At 45.3% G+C, this 19388-nt stretch overlaps 1 protein-coding gene and 1 non-coding gene across 3 annotated transcripts; one reads left to right on the top strand and one right to left on the bottom strand.

The window, feature by feature from the left end:
- Positions 1 to 381: 381 nt before the first annotated feature.
- On the bottom strand, positions 382 to 463 carry trnas-gcu (transfer RNA serine (anticodon GCU)). Its single transcript has one exon. It is a non-coding gene; the product is annotated as a tRNA-Ser (tRNA).
- Positions 464 to 5598: 5135 nt separating this feature from the next.
- On the top strand, positions 5599 to 12229 carry LOC139415984 (beta-1,4-glucuronyltransferase 1). 2 transcript variants are annotated; one of them, XM_071164197.1, is made up of 2 exons: positions 5599 to 7005; positions 10804 to 12229. In XM_071164197.1, the coding sequence occupies exons 1-2, from the start codon at positions 5899 to 5901 to the stop codon at positions 10993 to 10995; spliced, it is 1299 nt and encodes a 432-aa protein (XP_071020298.1). In that variant the 5' UTR covers positions 5599 to 5898; the 3' UTR covers positions 10996 to 12229. The 2 variants fall into 2 exon arrangements, with proteins under 2 accessions (XP_071020298.1, XP_071020299.1); XM_071164198.1 differs by having other exon boundaries at positions 5617 to 6783; positions 10804 to 12196.
- Positions 12230 to 19388: the final 7159 nt, after the last annotated feature.

Genomic DNA, 19388 nt, shown 5'->3' with positions numbered 1-19388 from the left:
CCCCGGCGCAAGTACCTGTTAGAAGGGTGCGTTAATGACGTTCATACAGTACCCATACAAATAAGGTTTGGATTGTGTGTCCAGGATAGGCGATGGAACTGTACACAGCAACATGAACATGCTCTTGGTACTTACTGTATATAATCGATCATTCATACATCTATCACGATTTAGTGAAGTAAAGAGTTTGGCTATACAACATGTTTTAATGTAACGTTAGAATAGTTTCATAGGAGACCAAGATCAAGACCAAGACCAAGATCGTCTTAATTTCAACAAACACGGATATAGACTATTTGGCAGATAGTGTTTGTTCAAGTACTGTTCAAACTAGTTAGTTACATTATAGCACTAATATTCGTGAGATGGGAAAATAATTGCCGACGAGGATGGGATTCGAACCCACGCGTGCAGAGCACAATGGATTAGCAGTCCATCGCCTTAACCACTCGGCCACCTCGTCCTCTGCGTATACTTTAGAAGCAACAATACCATTTATCTCAAGTTCACGACAAACCAGTGTTTTTTATTTTATTAATTTTGCTATATTGGCTTTTCATATTCAAGATACCATTTTCATAAAAGTGCTAGCTAGCCGCACAGCATAATTGAACGTCCAGCTGTTTGCTATGAACACAATAAATGCTCCATTATGTCAAACTCTATATGCCCTTATATTCTAGGGTTTGTGGTAACATGAAAAGCGCATAGACAATTACACAGTTGTCCCTACTCCAAACACACAAGTCTGAGGTTGAGGCTAGCGATCAATCTTTGATTAAAAAAACTTTACTCGGCACGACTGTGCTGAGATTGGGTCAGAGATGGTAGGAGATAGTGATGGATAAGAAAGTGAAGCATAGTGGTACGAATGAAGGAGGGATTAAGAAAAATAAAGCGGGATAGAAAGGGAAAAGGGGTTTGAAGGGGAGCGTGAGGTCTATGGAGGCAGAAAAGGAAGTTTGAGGAGAGCAACATAGTTTACTTTACTCGGCACGACTGTGCTGAGATTGGGTCAGAGATGGTAGGAGATAGTGATGGATAAGAAAGTGAAGCATAGTGGTACGAATGAAGGAGGGATTAAGAAAAATAAAGCGGGATAGAAAGGGAAAAGGGGTTTGAAGGGGAGCGTGAGGTCTATGGAGGCAGAAAAGGAAGTTTGAGGAGAGCAACATAGTTTCCAAAGCTAGCCGCAGTTCGGAGGTAGAAAGTGCCGAGGAAGGGCAAGATAAATCGCGAGGGGAGCATGGAGGTGAGGACCATAAAGTGATTCTGAAGTTTAGGGAGGAAGGAGGAGTTGGGGCGATGAGTACGATAAGGTTGACGGCTGTGATAAAAGAGTTGATTGGGGAAGTTGTCAATGCTAAAGTGTTAAGAGATGGGAGCTTGTTGGTATTCTGTAAGGACATGGCGCAGAGGGAAAACGCTCTCAGAGTGACGCAAATAGGGAAGTGTAAGGTGGTGTGGAGCAGCTGGACTGATCAAGCAGGGAAGCAGTGGATTAAAGGGGTGATAACAGGAGTGCCTGTGAGTGTTAGCACTATAGAGGTACAATTTGAGAGGAGGCGTTCTAGTGTGTTCAAAGATTGCAAGCAACAAGGGGTGGAGTTAGGGTAGATTCTGTTACTGTCTATTCTGTTACACTTCAAGGACTGGGTACTGCCAAATAAAGTAACCATAGGATATATGAGTTATTACGTGAGGGCTTTATGTACCAACGCCTTTAAGATGTTATAAATGCCAGAAGTTTGGGCATGTGGCAACAGTCTGTAACGAGAAAAATAGGTGTGCCAGGTGTGGAGGGGAGCATGAGTATGGGAAGTGTTGGGATGGTGTACAAACAAAGTGCTGCAGCTGTGGTGGTGCTCATAGTGGGTGTGCGGCAATGAAGCAGGCAGTGGAGGTGCAACAAGTGAGAGTGGAGAGAAGGGTGTCATGCAGAGGCAGTGAGGGTGATCCAGGGAGATACAGGTTCAAGGGCAAGATGGTTAGGAGCATCTAGACCGGGGATTACGGAGCAGGTGGGCGGCAATATGGTATACATAGATATTTTTGTAAAGAAAATCAGCAATTTCGTGGTATCCAATTGGTAGTTACAGTCTTGTCTCATCGCTGCAACTCCTGTACGGTCTCCGAAGAGGCGAAGGTTGAGATCCCTGAGTCCTCAGAAACACAACCCAACAAAGCCGCACTGCTTCTTGACACAATGCCCTCTTAACCCAGAAGCCAGCCACACCAACATGTCCAAGGAAACACCGTACACCTGGCGACCGTGTCAGCGTGCATGCGCCCAGCCTGCCACGCCACCGGACTCACTAGAGCGTGATGGGACAAGGACATCCCTGCCGGCCAAACCCTCCCCTAACCCGGACGACGCTGGGCCAATTGTGCGCCGCCCCATGGGTCGGCTGAGACAGCGGCTGGTCTCAAACCAGGATCTCTAGTGGCACAGCTAGCAAGTGCGATGCAGTGCCTTAGACCACTGCACCACTTGTGGTTCATAAGGACAGAGATGTAGGGGGAGGGGGGTGATGTGCTACCTTTTAAAAGCAAGTACAGGTGCTAGTGGTAGTGAACAACTAAAACCCCTGGAAGATATTGGACCTGGAAGTGCTGAAGAGGGTGGAGGGCCAGGATAGAAGTAATGTGGTGTGGGGATTTTAATGAGGGGGGGGGGCAGATGGATCTAAATGGCCAAGTAATGGAAAATCTAATAGAAATTAAAGATCTGTTGTGCCTGAATGATGGCCGGGGGACCAGGATTGATGTAGCCACAGGGAAAGGCTCTACCTTGGACCTCACTCTGGTATCTAGTGCGATGGCAGGAATCTGTGAGTGGGAGGTATGGGAGGAGTCGACAGTAGGGAGTGATTATTACCCCATAGTATGCACAGTAGGCCGGAGTGAGGACGAGGTGTCAGTGGATGGAGTAGGCAGGTGGGTGTTTGGAAGGACAAAGTGGGATCAGTTTCAGGAGCTGAGTGAGCAGGTGATGGCTCGGGTGGATATGAGAGGGGATGTGGATAGTATGAATAACTGGGTGAGAACAGCGTTAGTGGGGGCAGCTACTGAGGCTATACCTAAGAGTTCAGGGAGGAGAAGGAGGAAAGCAGTCCCGTGGTGGACAGAAGAGTGTGGCAATGCTGAGGAGTAGGAACAGGGCATTTAGAATACTGAAAAGGATGCATAACTTCCAACATCTGATTCAGTATTATCAGGCCCTGGTGAGAACTATCCGTCAGGCAAAGAGGTCATGTTGGCGTCGGTTCTGTGACACCATTGGAAGGGCGACACCTGCAAGAGAAGTGTGGAGGATGATTAAGAGGATGAGTGGGGTCAGAAGGGAGTGGGATTATCCAGTGTTGATGAGTGGGAAGGATGTGGCAGTAACAGATGATGAGAGATGATGGCCAAAGCATTTGTCCAAGTGCATAGCTCAGCAAATTTGTCAGAGGGGCAGAGGGAGAACGAGAGAGGAGCATCCTGGGGCACTAGATAGGAGGGAGGATAGGAGGGACGCTAACTTACTTCCTGGAGAGCAGGGGGTTAGTATCGCAACATCAGAGTGGGTTCAGGAACGGTAGGGGAACTATGGACCCAGTGCTCTGCTTAGAAGCAGAGGTCAGGAAGGCTTAGGTGAACAAGGAGACTGTTGTAGCTATCTTTTTTTATGTGGAGAAGGCATATGATGTGGAAGGAGGGGTTGTTAATCAAGCTTGATATTATGGGGGCAGGAGGAAGAACGTACAACTGGATAAAGGATTTCCTGTTTGGAAGGTCTATCCTTTTGAGGGTGGGGAAGTCACTATCAGGCAGCTAGCTACCTGGTGGATAACGGTACACCACAGGGGAGTGTGATTCATCCTCTGTTGTTCTCAATCATGATCAATAATGTTTACTCTCTGGTACAGCCAGATATTGGGAGGTTGTTATTTGCAGATGATGGGGCCTCATGGAAGAGGGGAAGAAATGTGCCATACGTAGTCAGGAAGTTACAGGAAGCAAGTGAGGAGGTAGAGCAGTGGGCATTAATGTGGGAATTCCGGTTCTCTGTAGAGAACTCAGACAGTGTTCTTTACCAGAAGGAAGGTGGGAGATGAGGTATGCTTGAGGTTATATGGGAAAAACTTGGAGAGGGTGGGGTTCTTCAGGTTCCTTGGGGTAAACGTTGACACTAGACTGACCTGGGCAAAACACATTGAGTGTTGGGAAAGTGTAAGAAGGTGCTCAAATGTGATGCACTGTCTGACAGGGAAGGAGTGAGGGGCTGGGCGTTCCTCATTGGGGATAATGTATGTTGCATTGATCCAATCTGTAATAGACTATGGCAGTATTGCGTATGGTTGGGCAGCTCGGACCTCATTGGAAAAGCTAGATGTCATACTGGAGCAAGGACTCAGAATATGTAGAGGGGTGTTTCGGACATCCCCAGTGGCTGCACTACAGGTGGAGATGGGGGATATGCCATTGCAGATTAGGAGACAGCAGCTGCCATTTTTTTTTCACCTATATTTAACCAGGTAGGCTAGTTGAGAACAAGTTCTCATTTACAACTGCGACCTGGCCAAGATAAAGCAAAGCAGTGCGACACACAGCAGTGCGACACACATGGAATAAACAAACATACAGTCAATAACATAATAGAGAAACAGTATATATACAGTGTGTGCAAATGAGGTAAAATAAGAACATAGGCCATAGTGGGGAAATAATTACAATTTAGCAATTAAACACTGGAGTGATAGATGTGCAGAAGATGATTGTGCAAGTAGAGATACTGGGGTGCAAAGGAGGGGGAAAAAACAGTATGGGGATGAGGTAGTTGGATGGGCTATTTACAGATGGGCTATGTACAGGTGCAGTGATCTGTGAGATGCTCTGACAGCTGGTGCTTAAAGTTAGTGAGGGAAGTATTGGTCTCCAGCTTCAGTGATTTTTGCAATTCCATCCAGTCATTGGCAGCAGAGAACTGGAAGGAAAAGCGGCCAAAGGAGGAATTGGAATTGGCGAAGGCAGAACACAAGCTTTGGGTGGGTGGGTAATACCCAGGTGAAGGAGATGGGACTGTATGCAAGGGAGTTTAGTCTAACAGTAGCTATTCCTGTAAATCCACCATGGCTCCTCCTGCCTCCAGGTGTTGATCTGGAAGTGTTGGAGAGACTACAGATACCAAGGGAAGGCATTTATTTCCAGTACAGAGGAAAGTCGGGGAGGGGAGGTCGAGAGGAAGTGACAGAAGAGAGGAGGCTATTTTTACAAGATTAAGGGTGGGACACGGCTAGTTAAATAAGAACTTAAATGTAATCGGAAAGCATCCAACAGGAAAATGTGATTATTGCCAGGGAACACACACCTTGGAGCATGTATTGCTACAGTGTGGGAAGGAGCGAGGCTGAGATCCAGTATGAGGGAGAAGGGGATACAGGAAACTAGCTTAGAGTATATTGAGTAGAACGTCATTAGATATAGTCACACATATTTTATATTTTTAAGAGCAACGGGGCTGGCATGTAGGATTTGGTTTCTCTCCGTACTCCAGTACAGTAGGTGTCGGTAATGCACCATAAAGTTGGATGCCAATCGCTGATAAACCCCATCGAAGAAGAATAACACGTCCTAACGTCTTGTTGATGTTCCTGAAACGCTATGAGATAGACAGAACCGCAAAGCATCAGATATGAAGGAGGCACGTACAATGATTTCACGATCTAAAATCGAACCCTGTGGCCGCACTGCGTGGTGTCAACGACACGAGATATTCGAGCTCCCCCACGTACCTAAATTGCCAAATTAGCTAGCAAGCTAGCCAACTAGCAGTGGTAGATTTGATACCTTCCTGGGGCAAATTGCTCAAGTATTTTTGACTTGCTGCATGTGGTGTACATGTAAAGGTCGGGAATGCATTTATCTAAGAAATGTTCCGCGTTCAAAGTGGTGCTCGGCGCTCTGGTGCTCGTGGCACTCTTACAAATGATTTACCTCTCCTTCCTATCGAAACTGCACGGTAAGCAGCAGCGCTACCGATACTCAGAGCTCTTCGGGAGCTCTGGCAAGAAAAATGCCAACCCGGAGAAAAACTCACGGAAAGAGCGTCTCAGGTACTCTCTGTCCACAGGGGGTATCTTTGATCCCAGCGGACAATACCGCGTGTACAAGAACTTGATAAAAAGCGATTTCTCTACCAATCAGAAACCAGGAGCGGATGCCAGCTCTCACTTCTTGGCCTTAGCAACGCACACATCCATCAACAACTTGCACCACCTGAATTCTTTAGTGGAAAGGTGGCAAAACCCTCTCTCTGTGGCCATATTCGCTCATGGCCAAGATGTCAAGTTTGCCACAGCCCTGGTCTACGCCCTCACCATCTTCTGCCCTCAGATCCAGGCCTTGGTGGACTTTCACTTGGTGTGCCACTCTGGGCAGATGGCCAGTTTCCCAGAGCAGGACCGGGAGCATTTCACCGGGCTTGAGGACTGTGCTGCTGTGTTTGCCAGGCTCGAGACGCACCGAGACAAATACCAGAACTATGCCATTGGTGGAAATGGAAACGTCTCCTACCCGAATAATCTCCTTCGGAACGTTGCCCGTGGCGGCACGGAAGCCAACTACATCCTGGTCATCGACATCGACATGGCGCCCAGTGCTGACCTCCACCAGCAGTTTCTGGCACTGGTCATGAGACGTGAACCCGCCACGGACGAGGTCTTCGTGCTGCCCGCCTTCGAGATCCGCCACGTACGCAAGATGCCTGCCACCAAGTCGGAGCTGGTGCAGCTGTATCAGGTGGGCGAGGTGAGGCCCTTCTACGAGGAGCTATGCCCGCGGTGCCAGGCCCCCACAAACTACTCTCAGTGGGTGAACAGACACAGTCAGGGTTTGGGCCCCCTGGATGTGGCCTATACATTATCCTGGGTGGACCCCTGGGAGCCCTTCTACATCGGGCACCGCACCGTGCCCTTGTATGACGAGAACTTCAGGCAGTACGGCTTCAACCGCATCAGCCAGGTATGTGCTGTATGGATACGGGTAACCGGGTATTCTAGATTGCAGTGGAGATGCGGCACGTGTGTGTATTGTTGCACACAATTAGGGCTTCATTACATCAACTGACACCGTACACTGCAAAACCCTTGCACTGCAGTAAAATATATAGTGTCTTTGGAAAGTATTCAGACCACTTGACTTTTTTCACGTTTGGTTATGTGATAGCCTTATTCTAAAATAGATTTTTTAAATCCTTAGGAATCTACACACAATACCCCATAATGATGACGCGAAAACAGGTTTTCAGACATTTTTGTAAATTTATAAAAAATAAAAACAGATACCTTATTTACATAATTATTCAGACCCTTCGGTAGGAGACTCGAAATTGAGCTCAGGTACATCCTGTGTCCATTGGTCATCCTTGAGATGTTTCTAAAACTTGATTGGAGTCTACCTGTGGTCAATTCAATTGATTCAATTGACATGATTTGGAAAGACACAACCTGTCTATATAAGGTCCCACAGTTGACAGTGCATGTCAAAACAAAATCCAAGCCATGAGGTCGAAGAAATTTTCCTTAGAGCTTAGACAGGATTGTGTCGAGGCACAAATCTGGGGAAGGGTACCAAAACATTTTTGCAGCATTGAAGGTCCCCTAAAACACAGTGGCCTCCATTCTTAAATGGAAGAAAGGCCTTGGTCAGAGAACCCGATGGTCACTCTGACAGAGCTCCAGAGTTACTCTGTGGAGATGGGAGAACCTTCCAGAAGGACAACCATCTCTGCAGCACTCCACTAATCAGACCTTTATGGTAGAGTGGCTAGACAGAAGGCACTCCTCAGTAAAAGACACATGACAGCCCACTTTGAGTTTGCCAAAAGGCACCTAAAGACTCTCAAACAATGAGAAACGAGATTATCTGGTCTGATGTAACCAAGATTGAACTCTTTGGTCTGAATGCCAAGCATAACGTCTGGAGGAAACCTGGCACCATCCCTACGGTGAAGCATGCTGGTGGCAGAATCAAGCTGTGGGGATGTTTTTCATTGGCAGGGACTGTGAGACTAGTCAGGATTGAGGGAAAGATGAATGGAGCAAAGTACAGAGATCCTTAATGAAATCCTGCTCCAAAGCGCTCAGGACCTCAGACTATGGCGAAGGTTCACCTTCCAACAGGACAATGACTAAGTGTAACCGATGTGAAATGGCTAGCTAATTAGCGGTGGTGCGCGCTAATAGCGTTTCAATCGGTGACGTCACTCTCTCTGAGACCTGAAGTAGTTGTTCCCCTTGCTCTGCGGCTTTTGTGGAGCGATGGGTAACGATGCTATGTGGGTGTCAGTTGTCTGTGTGCAGAGGGTCGAGCCCGGGTAGGGGCGAGGGACGGACTGAAGTTAAAAACTGTTACATTGATGCTGTTGACCCGGATCACTGGTTGCTGCAGAAAAGGAGGAGGTCAAAAGGGACGTGAGTGTAACCGATGTGAAACGGCTAGCTAGTTAGCGGTGGTGCGCGCTAATAGCGTTTCAATCGGTGACGTCACTCTCTCTGAGACCTGAAGTAGTTGTTCCCCTTGCTCTGCAAGGGCTGCGGCTTTTGTGGTGCGATGGGTAACAATGCTTCATTGGTGACTGTTGTCGGTGTGTGCAGAGGGTCCCAGGTTCGAGCCCGGGTAGGGGCGAGGGGACGGGCTAAAGTTATACTGTTACATAAGTACACAGCCAAGACAACGCAGGAGTGGCTTTGGGACAAGTCTCTGAATGTCCTTGAGTGACCCAGCCAGAGCCCGGACTTGAACCTGATCGAACGTCTCTGGAGATAACTTTTAGCTGAATAAAGTAGACCCCTGGGAGCCCTTCTACATCGGGCACCGCACCGTGCCCTTGTATGACGAGAACTTCAGGCAGTACGGCTTCAACCGCATCAGCCAGGTATGTGCTGTATGGATACGGGTAACCGGGTATTCTAGATTGCAGTGGAGATGCGGCACGTGTGTGTATTGTTGCACACAATTAGGGCTTCATTACATCAACTGACACCGTACACTGCAAAACCCTTGCACTGCAGTAAAATATATAGTGTCTTTGGAAAGTATTCAGACCACTTGACTTTTTTCACGTTTGGTTATGTGATAGCCTTATTCTAAAATAGATTTTTTAAATCCTTAGGAATCTACACACAATACCCCATAATGATGACGCGAAAACAGGTTTTCAGACATTTTTGTAAATTTATAAAAAATAAAAACAGATACCTTATTTACATAATTATTCAGACCCTTCGGTAGGAGACTCGAAATTGAGCTCAGGTACATCCTGTGTCCATTGGTCATCCTTGAGATGTTTCTAAAACTTGATTGGAGTCTACCTGTGGTCAATTCAATTGATTCAATTGACATGATTTGGAAAGACACAACCTGTCTATATAAGGTCCCACAGTTGACAGTGCATGTCAAAACAAAATCCAAGCCATGAGGTCGAAGAAATTTTCCTTAGAGCTTAGACAGGATTGTGTCGAGGCACAAATCTGGGGAAGGGTACCAAAACATTTTTGCAGCATTGAAGGTCCCCTAAAACACAGTGGCCTCCATTCTTAAATGGAAGAAAGGCCTTGGTCAGAGAACCCGATGGTCACTCTGACAGAGCTCCAGAGTTACTCTGTGGAGATGGGAGAACCTTCCAGAAGGACAACCATCTCTGCAGCACTCCACTAATCAGACCTTTATGGTAGAGTGGCTAGACAGAAGGCACTCCTCAGTAAAAGACACATGACAGCCCACTTTGAGTTTGCCAAAAGGCACCTAAAGACTCTCAAACAATGAGAAACGAGATTATCTGGTCTGATGTAACCAAGATTGAACTCTTTGGTCTGAATGCCAAGCATAACGTCTGGAGGAAACCTGGCACCATCCCTACGGTGAAGCATGCTGGTGGCAGAATCAAGCTGTGGGGATGTTTTTCATTGGCAGGGACTGTGAGACTAGTCAGGATTGAGGGAAAGATGAATGGAGCAAAGTACAGAGATCCTTAATGAAATCCTGCTCCAAAGCGCTCAGGACCTCAGACTATGGCGAAGGTTCACCTTCCAACAGGACAATGACTAAGTGTAACCGATGTGAAATGGCTAGCTAATTAGCGGTGGTGCGCGCTAATAGCGTTTCAATCGGTGACGTCACTCTCTCTGAGACCTGAAGTAGTTGTTCCCCTTGCTCTGCGGCTTTTGTGGAGCGATGGGTAACGATGCTATGTGGGTGTCAGTTGTCTGTGTGCAGAGGGTCGAGCCCGGGTAGGGGCGAGGGACGGACTGAAGTTAAAAACTGTTACATTGATGCTGTTGACCCGGATCACTGGTTGCTGCAGAAAAGGAGGAGGTCAAAAGGGACGTGAGTGTAACCGATGTGAAACGGCTAGCTAGTTAGCGGTGGTGCGCGCTAATAGCGTTTCAATCGGTGACGTCACTCTCTCTGAGACCTGAAGTAGTTGTTCCCCTTGCTCTGCAAGGGCTGCGGCTTTTGTGGTGCGATGGGTAACAATGCTTCATTGGTGACTGTTGTCGGTGTGTGCAGAGGGTCCCAGGTTCGAGCCCGGGTAGGGGCGAGGGGACGGGCTAAAGTTATACTGTTACATAAGTACACAGCCAAGACAACGCAGGAGTGGCTTTGGGACAAGTCTCTGAATGTCCTTGAGTGACCCAGCCAGAGCCCGGACTTGAACCTGATCGAACGTCTCTGGAGATAACTTTTAGCTGAATAAAGTATCACCATTTCATGTTGTCCCTCTTACCTCTTCTCCCCCTTCTCCTCTCCCCTCCCTAGGCCTGTGAGCTCCATGTGGCAGGCTACAGGTTCTCCGTGCTGAACGCTGCCTTCGTGGTGCACAAAGGGTTCAAAGTTCAGGGCGAGTTCCACAGCAGGAAAGACGAGGAGAACCGAAGGAACCGCCTGCTCTTCCGCAGCTTCAAGGAGGGCCTGAAGACCAAGTACCCCTCCTCCCCTCGACGCTGCTGAGGAGACCAGGTGAGAACACTGGTGCCTGATTGACACTATACGGTGAATCAATGGGTTGGCCTGGTTACGCAGCCACCGTAGTTGCTGGTATCGTGCTAGGGATGATATCCAAGCCAACATAGTACGGTCTGGCCCTATAGTGTGATTCAGCATTGGATCACTTCTCCCCTAAGTATGGCTCTAGGGGTTGATTTGGAGAAGTTCACAAGACTTCTGTCCAGCAAGAAATCAACAAATGACTCCCTACACTACAACATGAGCCAGTCTGGTCCATCAATTTCTGCAAATGTTTCTTTCATTCAACCCCTGGAGAGACAAGTGGCTACTAGGGTTTCTTCATCATCGTTACCTATGTATTTACAGTGAGGGTGGTCCTATCATTTCCAGTGGTTTCCAGTGCCCTCTGACCTTCATCCAGCTCAAGGAGAACAAAACATTGAAACTTTTTACTGACACAGAATATTTTGTAAATATGACCTTGTTCTATATAAGTTGGGACACTACCATAGAGAGATGCAGTCTATGTAGCGGGAAAGAGTGAGTGGTCTGGGTCTACCACTGTTATGATACCAGCGTGTTAACTGGAAAAAGTTCGTTATTTAATACCTGCAGGTTTTACAAACACTGATGAATGTTTAGAGAGACTGTACAAGCAATGGATAACACACATGTTATTCACTACTACTGACATAGATACTCTATTTAATTGAAATGCTCACTTATTTATAAAGGATTAGATTGTTATGGTTTGTGAATATTTGAAGTGTGAAGTGTTTTGTGAACACTGATGTTGTTTTCTTAAAGGTGATCAGCTGTTCAGGCCAAGTACAGTGTGTAGGCCCTAGCGTCCGTCCCAAATGGCACCCTATTCCCTATAGACTACTAATAGAACAATAGGGTGCCAATCGGGACCTACCCACAGTCTGCATCCTGGATATTTGGCGTGTGAACATATGGTACAGTACTACTATTTTCTGCATAAATGGGGACTGACTCGTTAGACCTGTGAAGAACTTACTGTAGCACAGAGAAGCTCTGTACTCCAACCACTAATAAATGTTGTTTTTAGTTATTTGGGAGTACATTTTTAATTACATTTTGAAAGTTTACATATTAGTGAGATATTTTTCAAATGTAATGTTTTCTCCCTGACTTGAGTGGTTCAAGTTGTCCAAAAGTAAATGTCCATGGTTTGTTTGGATTCCTATTAAAATACAACAAAACTTTAACTTCATTCTTAAATTGCTTTTCATTAAATGTCCTATTTGGAGTGGAAGTTAATTGGCTGAACTATGTTACTACATTATTTAAAACGATCAAAATATTTTTTGACCATTTCAATTCGCTATGTAGAATGTTTTTTTGGCACACATTTGTGTGTAGTAGCAACACAAACCAGCAGAAGGCAGTGGAGTGAAGGTTCTCTATGTTCAGAGGATATATCTTGTAGGACTACAGTTCTTGTTCTGTTGATTCTAAATCAAGTTCCTGAGTACGTCAATCCAGTAGATTTTCATGCTAACCATATACTTCTTAGATGATTGGGAAGGTGTTTACATCTTAGATAAGTGTTCAATTCCAGTCCTCCAGTACCCCCAACAGCACACATTTTTGTTGAAGCCCTGAACAAACACACCCGATTCCATTTATTGAGGGATTGATGATTAGTTGACAAGTTGAGTCAGGTGTGCTTGTCCAGGGCTAAAATTAAAAAGTGTGCTGTTGGTGGTACTGACTTAGATGATTGGATGCAAAAAACTACACATTAGGAATATCTCAATTTCTCTCCCGTTTTTTAATGAATTCCATTGTCAATTCAGGAAGTGGAAAAGTCAACATATATAAAACAATGGACAGTTATCCATTCATGAATTTGGAAGTGAACTTGTATCTTTCCATCCGAGCAAACCGTATCTGTAGTGTGGTGTTGTTCTCAGCTTGTGAGGCCACAACATGTCTGAGTTTAAAAGATATCCCTAAACCAATGGGAGCTGACGCCAAAGGTGATTCGGCCTAACATCCAATTAAAGGCCCCTTTTTACTAATCAACATGACCTGTATTGAAGTAAACTCTACCGAGCCCTGTGATTTGCCTAACGCCTGATAGGGGTATGTTGAATTAGATCTGTAAGGCAGACACACATCTAGTAGGGTTGCGTCCCAATAATATCAAATTATTTTTAAATGTGCGTTTCCCACAAATCTGAAAGTATTGGGAGGGTGGACGAGGTGGAGTCAAGGGTTAGTGGAAGTTCCCACCATATTTCTTATTATACCAGTAATGTCCTTTCAAATCAGTGTAGTGAAGTGAACAAAGGAGATATTATTGGGACGTAGCCTAGAAGTCTTCCAATAAGAGGGAACTACAGAGCAACACTAGAATGGCCTTAGCCGCAAGTGATGTTTTTCACTTCATGGTGGTGTTTTGGTTTTTTTCTAACCTAATGTATTTCTAGGGGGAATCATAGGCCTTCATAGGCTGCGTTTACACAGGCAGCCTAATTCTGATATTTTTCCACTAATATTGGTCTTTTTTTCAAATTTTAGCTCTTTCGCCCATAACTGGGCAACACAAATCTAAATTGGTCTGCCTGTGTAAACACAGCCGTATAAGCATATCTGAAAACCAAACTGGAAATGATATATTTTTTCACGAGTAGGGACTAAAGACTTGTGAAACAGTCTGTCGCGAGTGATTACGGTATAAAAAAATATACATTTATATGACAATCTCTCATCTCCGTTTTATAGAGAAACTTAACAGCAACAACACAAGTTAATGAGGTTAGCTGACTAGTGGTGTGATGGTTGCCACGTGAGGACGTTCGTGACAAAGTGACATTTTTGTGGCTAAGCCGCCTTGCGTTCCCGAACCAGGTGGAGAGACAAAGAAGAGAGTAACACGCTATCACTGCTGCTGGACACTTGGTTCATCATACCAACCCGTTCAGCTCATAATCTCAACACCAGCTGAACATTTCTTGGAAGTCTTCCTATCTAAACTGATACACACCTCCTCTCTCACCCCAACAACTCCACTTCACAACCATATCATATTTTTTTTTAAATCTTCAACATTTTCTTTTGTCGTTTATTTTTGTGTTCCTCTCCTTTATCTCACCGGACCAATGACTATTAGCATATTGTCTCTTCCTCTCTCTCTGATTCCCTACCCTTCTCCTCAGTGTCTCCCTCAGCCCCCTCCTTAGTAACCCCCACCTCGTCCCATCCATGGTGTTTGGGAGGGGGGGGGGTGGTATTAAGCAGGTTTGGTGAGGTAAAGTGGGGTTTATCTCCACAGCTTTGGAGAGCTGCAGCTTATTTGGGTCAGGGAGCTTTACGACAAGAGCAATTAGGGCTGGCCTCTATGTGGAGCTAGCAGGAGGCCTACCACTGGATTAGCAAGGAGAGGAGGTGTGTTTCACACAGTGTGTGTGTGTGGACAGCTTCTGTACTACGGGGGGGAGGCCAGGCCAGCTGGATACCCCGGCCTAGTGGTGGTTTTTTTTGGGGGGGGCTTTGTGGAGTGAGGAAGCAGTGACCCCAAAACTAGGACTGGAGAGTCAACGTGTGTCCCAAAATGGCACCCTATTCCCTTTATAGTGCACTACTTTTAACAGCCCTATGGGCCCCGGTCGAAAGTAGTGCACTGTAAAGGGAATAGGGTGCCATTTGGGACGTACACATATATTAAAGTAGTGCTAAATGAATGACCTGTTGTCTATGGCCACAGCATGTTAAACAGTCAGTTATTGAAAAGGTTCACCATTAAAACCTTATTGCGTGCTGCTAATGACAGGCTACCTCTGTTGATTGACAATTAGAGAGCACTTGACTGGTAAATCAATCAATCAATGCTCTTCTTAATTGATTGCCCCTTAGGGGATAAGTGAAGTTGTATGGAATTGAATTGAACCACAACTCTGTCTCTGTATGCAGAGTTGAATAACATAACTGTATGATGCAGTACAGGATAAATGCTGTCTGGTTATCTCAAGGTGCATTTTGAGTCATTGTGTGTCATTGAAACAACATTGAGGTAAGTTAAATAAAATGTCACCAACTAGAAAAGGGAAATCAAATCTGCCCTACACTCTCCAAGTAGAAGTTGTTGAGTGTTCCATGTCTGATGGGTCTGCCTGAATTCAACTGAGGTCACTCTAGCTGATAGGTCATGACCGATCAACAACATGTTAAAACTTAACTAGGACTTCTTCTTCTTTTTTTAATCAAAAGTAGCTTTTGACTACATGGAAATGTTTTTAAAATGACTTAAGTAATATCCAAACTATAAACCAAATAGGACTACACTTCAGTAAAATGTGAGAAGGGCTTGTGTCTCAGGGTGAGAGGAACCGGTCAAACACAACGGGACTTTGTATACATTTCCCCAAAAAGGTGAGACATCTGTCTGAGGGGTGAGAGGAACAGGTCAGCTTTTGTCACCTGGTAACACTGAACTCCGGGAGGGAGTGATCTGTCTCACTTAGACGAGTGTGAGTTTATCAGTCATCAAATGGCAGCTTCAGGAGTAGGTTATGTCTGCTTATGGAACAAGTTCCTACCGATGCACACAGATGACTGGCCAGTTAAGTCCAGTGTTCTTGGACACCCTGGCTACTAGCACCTTAAACGTATCCTGCTAACACGTCTTCCCTCCGCCCCCCTGGTATCCAGCTAGTAGGGGCAGTTCTTATAGGGCGTGACACTGACCGGGGGCAAAGACAATCAGGCCTAACGGATCACGGTAATCTCTCTCACCGAGCCTCACCAGCGCCTTGCTTTTAGCCTCCAAGTCCTCCTCGCCTCTTTCGCCTTCAGGTCGTCTTCCCCGCTGCCCAGCAGCTTCCTAGAAGCCTCCTCCAAGTTCTCCCCTCCCCGCTGTAGCATGAATTCATCAAGAGCGAACAGACGGACGGTGGCGGGCAGGGCGTCCCCCTCTGACACACAGTTGCACACTGTCACGTGCACTGAGGCTCGAACACAGTTGCATACATACAGACACACACACACAACAAGGAACCAACAAGTTGGTGCAGGAACCTACTGACCTGACACTGGTCACACGGAGCTAAATTAAACCTGTCTCCTCGATCGATGCGCTAATGCAAGATCCTCTATCACAATCATTTAGTAACAGATGAAGGATGACATGATATTGACTGTGTTTGTACACCAGCTGCACATTCATTGGGCCCTCAGCTTGGGACCCCAGTTAGGATTTGACATGATACATGTTGTATTGCATTAAGACTAAGTGGAGGTGAGTGCACCAAGAGGGGATACAATAAATAAGGATCAATGAGTTAGCCAGCTAACTTTTGATAAACAACCAGAAATAACAAGGATTTTCTGGTTCATTGAAAAAGCTACACTTAGATTATTTAGGTAAATTAGCTGGCTGGCTAAACCTATCTGGTACACACTGTGGTACACATGTTTTTCCATAACAAAAAGCAGTATAAATAGTTTCCATTTGTTAAACGTCACTCAAGAATAAAGACAATTATAGAGTGCTGGGTCAGTAACCGAAAGGTCGCTGGTTCGAATACCCGAGCCGACAAGGTGAAAAATCTGTCTGTACCCTTGAACAAGGCACTCAAGACTATTTTGCTTCGGGGACATTGTACCACTATGGGATGACCCTGTAAAACAACACATTCACCCACTGGAAAATGTTATGAATGAATAATAACCATGCTAACAATGTGTCTCAAAATGTGTATCTCTGAGTATCTATCCATCAATCAATTACTTAAGTCTCTTCGGTGCTCTTTAGAGTAATTATGAGCTCAGGTCAGTGTGTACGTAGTACTCTCCTATCAGTGCCTCTAGATGACACACAAACAAATGTTATGCATGAGCCTTTAAGCACTCTTAAATCACCATCCTCTTCATCCCTCCCCCACTCTTCACTCTGTCCACCTGTCCCTCCCGCGGCGCCCGTTTGCTGACCACCTCTCCTCTGACGGGCGTGGCTGTGGGTGAGGCGGGAGGGAGGGAGGATCAGAAGAGGTAAGTCACTGAAGCAGGAATTAATGAGTATTAAAGTATTAGGTGAGAATAAGTCCTACCTCTAAGCCATTTAGCATTTCTAAACAACTCCAATAACACCTGTTATATCATTGAGTCGCAGCGAGGCTGCATAGCATGAGAATGAAATGATTTCGCCTTGAGAGACACCTAAGACATGATGGCCAAACTGGTGAGTGAAAAGTTATCAGTGAGTTCGCAGGTATGGAGACTTGAAAGACAAGTACACATTTTAAACACAATGTTTATGAGTATGATATTCAATTTGACTACAATTGGTAAAGGAGTGATAACCATCAAATATAACTCAATACCAATAGAATTGAGACTCCAATCCAAATCCACAGAACTGCCTATTGAGTTGCAGACAGAATGCAAGAAGCGAACAGTGAATAGTTTTTTTTGACACAGGGCTTCTAAGATTTCAAAGAATTGTAAGACTCTCTTTCATTTCCTTGGATATTCTCTTCTAATCTCTGGGTTATGATGTCATGGCGGCAGGGTGGCTGTAGTTACATATGAGGACACTGAGGTCCGGACCTGGGTCATTAGAATTTCATAAGGTGAAATATCGAAACTTGGTTGTGCATCAGCAGTTTTCCTCTTGTGATGTCACTCAATCAGCCCATGTCAGTATAACATTTTTAAATTGGTAAATCAGTCTAGTTAGTTTATCCAGCTTTCTAAACCAGTAGTAATCATGGCCATATTACCTACCGGGCATGTGCTCACAGGACACATGCCAAGGGGCCCTGACCCCCAGGGGCCCTGACCTCCAAGGGGCCACCCATTGATTTTGTTAGTCACTCTCACTTGGATATCATATGGCATAAATCATGCCAAAGTGTGTAGAATTACAGGAAATGTACAAATGTAGCAACAAAAGAGTCTTGTAAAGCAAATGTATTTGTTTACCTTTTCTCAATAAAATACTTTTTCTGCTAACAGATCCTTCTGTACGTATTACATTATAGTTTTTAATCCCAGTGCTGTATAAATGTGAGTAATTGTGTAGCAGCTAATAGTATAGCTCATAAGCTGTGTGTCTGAAGATCAACTGAGGTGAATGAAGCTACAGCAGCCAATGTGATAATGGCTGGGGTCATTTGTGCTTGTTTTTGCTGTGCTCCTAATAGCATTTTAGAGTTTTTAAATTGTATACAAATGCAGTAAATGACCTTTACCTTTCTAAAAATGTCAAGACAGACATCACCATGACCACTAATAGCCACCAGGATCATCTCCTATAGTACAAAGCAAAGTATGAAAATGTATGCACTCTACTGAAAGTTGCTCTGGATAACAGCATCTGCTAAATTACAAAAATGTAAATATGTAGTTCTTGTAGCCTTTGGTGCTAGTCACTAATGACAGATTCAGAGCACAAGGGCCAATGGCCAGCCCAGTAATTAAACAAACAAACCCTGAGAGTGATCCGTCCACCCACCCATCCGTCTCTGGATCTATTTTCTCCTGCAGAGAGCCTAAATTAGAATGTGTCGTCAGTCGGTCAGCCACCGAGAGGAGATCCCCTTGTGTAAACTAATCTTCACACACAGCAGTGGATGATACCTTCGTTAGGGTGGATCCATAGAAATAGTATTACTAGAGAGCGGGCATCTCCATCCAAGTGGCGATTCCATGATGGGTGGCCAGAGCTCGTGCTTCAACTTCTATGAGTGGTGGAGTACTTTCTGGGACTGTATTAGGAGGATGGGCCATTAACTGAAGCGGAAAAGAACATCTCATTATGATATATAATCTCTGTTCGGCTTTATGACCCCCCGGTGACATCTAGACTAATTTGACCATTGATTCAAGTTAGAAGGGATTTTCTGTAGAATCTCTCCTGGAAATGAGATGTGTGTTAGTTAGGTAACTTGTCATTGTGGTAAATATTGTACAATGTGGTAAACATTTTTGGGGGTTAATTTTCATTAGCATGAAAAGTTACATAGACAGATAGCCTTTATGCTTTTTAGTTGTGTTTGAAAACCTATTCCTGTGGATATCATCATATCACAGGGAGAAAAGTATGGATCAACCCGCCATACACTGTACCTCTCAACAACAACAAAAAAGTCAACTGATATTTAGTACAATGCAAACAACAAAAACAGGTATGTTGTGAACACGTGGTAACTGCTGGTTAAAATAAGAGCTCTGCGGTGTCCTTCTGACTGTTAAGATGAGATGAGGATTCCCCCCTTGTCTTTTGCTCTTTCACCTCTATAGCACCACTCAACAGCGTCAGGGGAAGTGAATATATTGTTTGTTTGGTGCTGCGAGGGAGGCCCTGCTAGGTGGGGAAGGAACAGGGGAGCAGGCGGGACACTAGACCTGTCTGAGAGTATACTGGT

The sequence above is a fragment of the Oncorhynchus clarkii genome, chromosome 9, assembly GCF_045791955.1.
Source record: "Oncorhynchus clarkii lewisi isolate Uvic-CL-2024 chromosome 9, UVic_Ocla_1.0, whole genome shotgun sequence".
Taxonomy (NCBI): domain Eukaryota; kingdom Metazoa; phylum Chordata; class Actinopteri; order Salmoniformes; family Salmonidae; genus Oncorhynchus; species Oncorhynchus clarkii.
This window is presented reverse-complemented; position numbering and strand designations above follow the sequence as displayed.

Coding starts and splice junctions, on each gene's coding strand:
- LOC139415984 (XM_071164197.1), top strand. CDS start 5,899: ATGCATTTATCTAAGAAATGTTCCGCGTTCAAAGTGGTGCTCGGCGCT. Junction 7,006..10,803: donor GCTTCAACCGCATCAGCCAG/GTATGTGCTGTA, acceptor TCCCCTCCCTAG/GCCTGTGAGCTCCATGTGGC.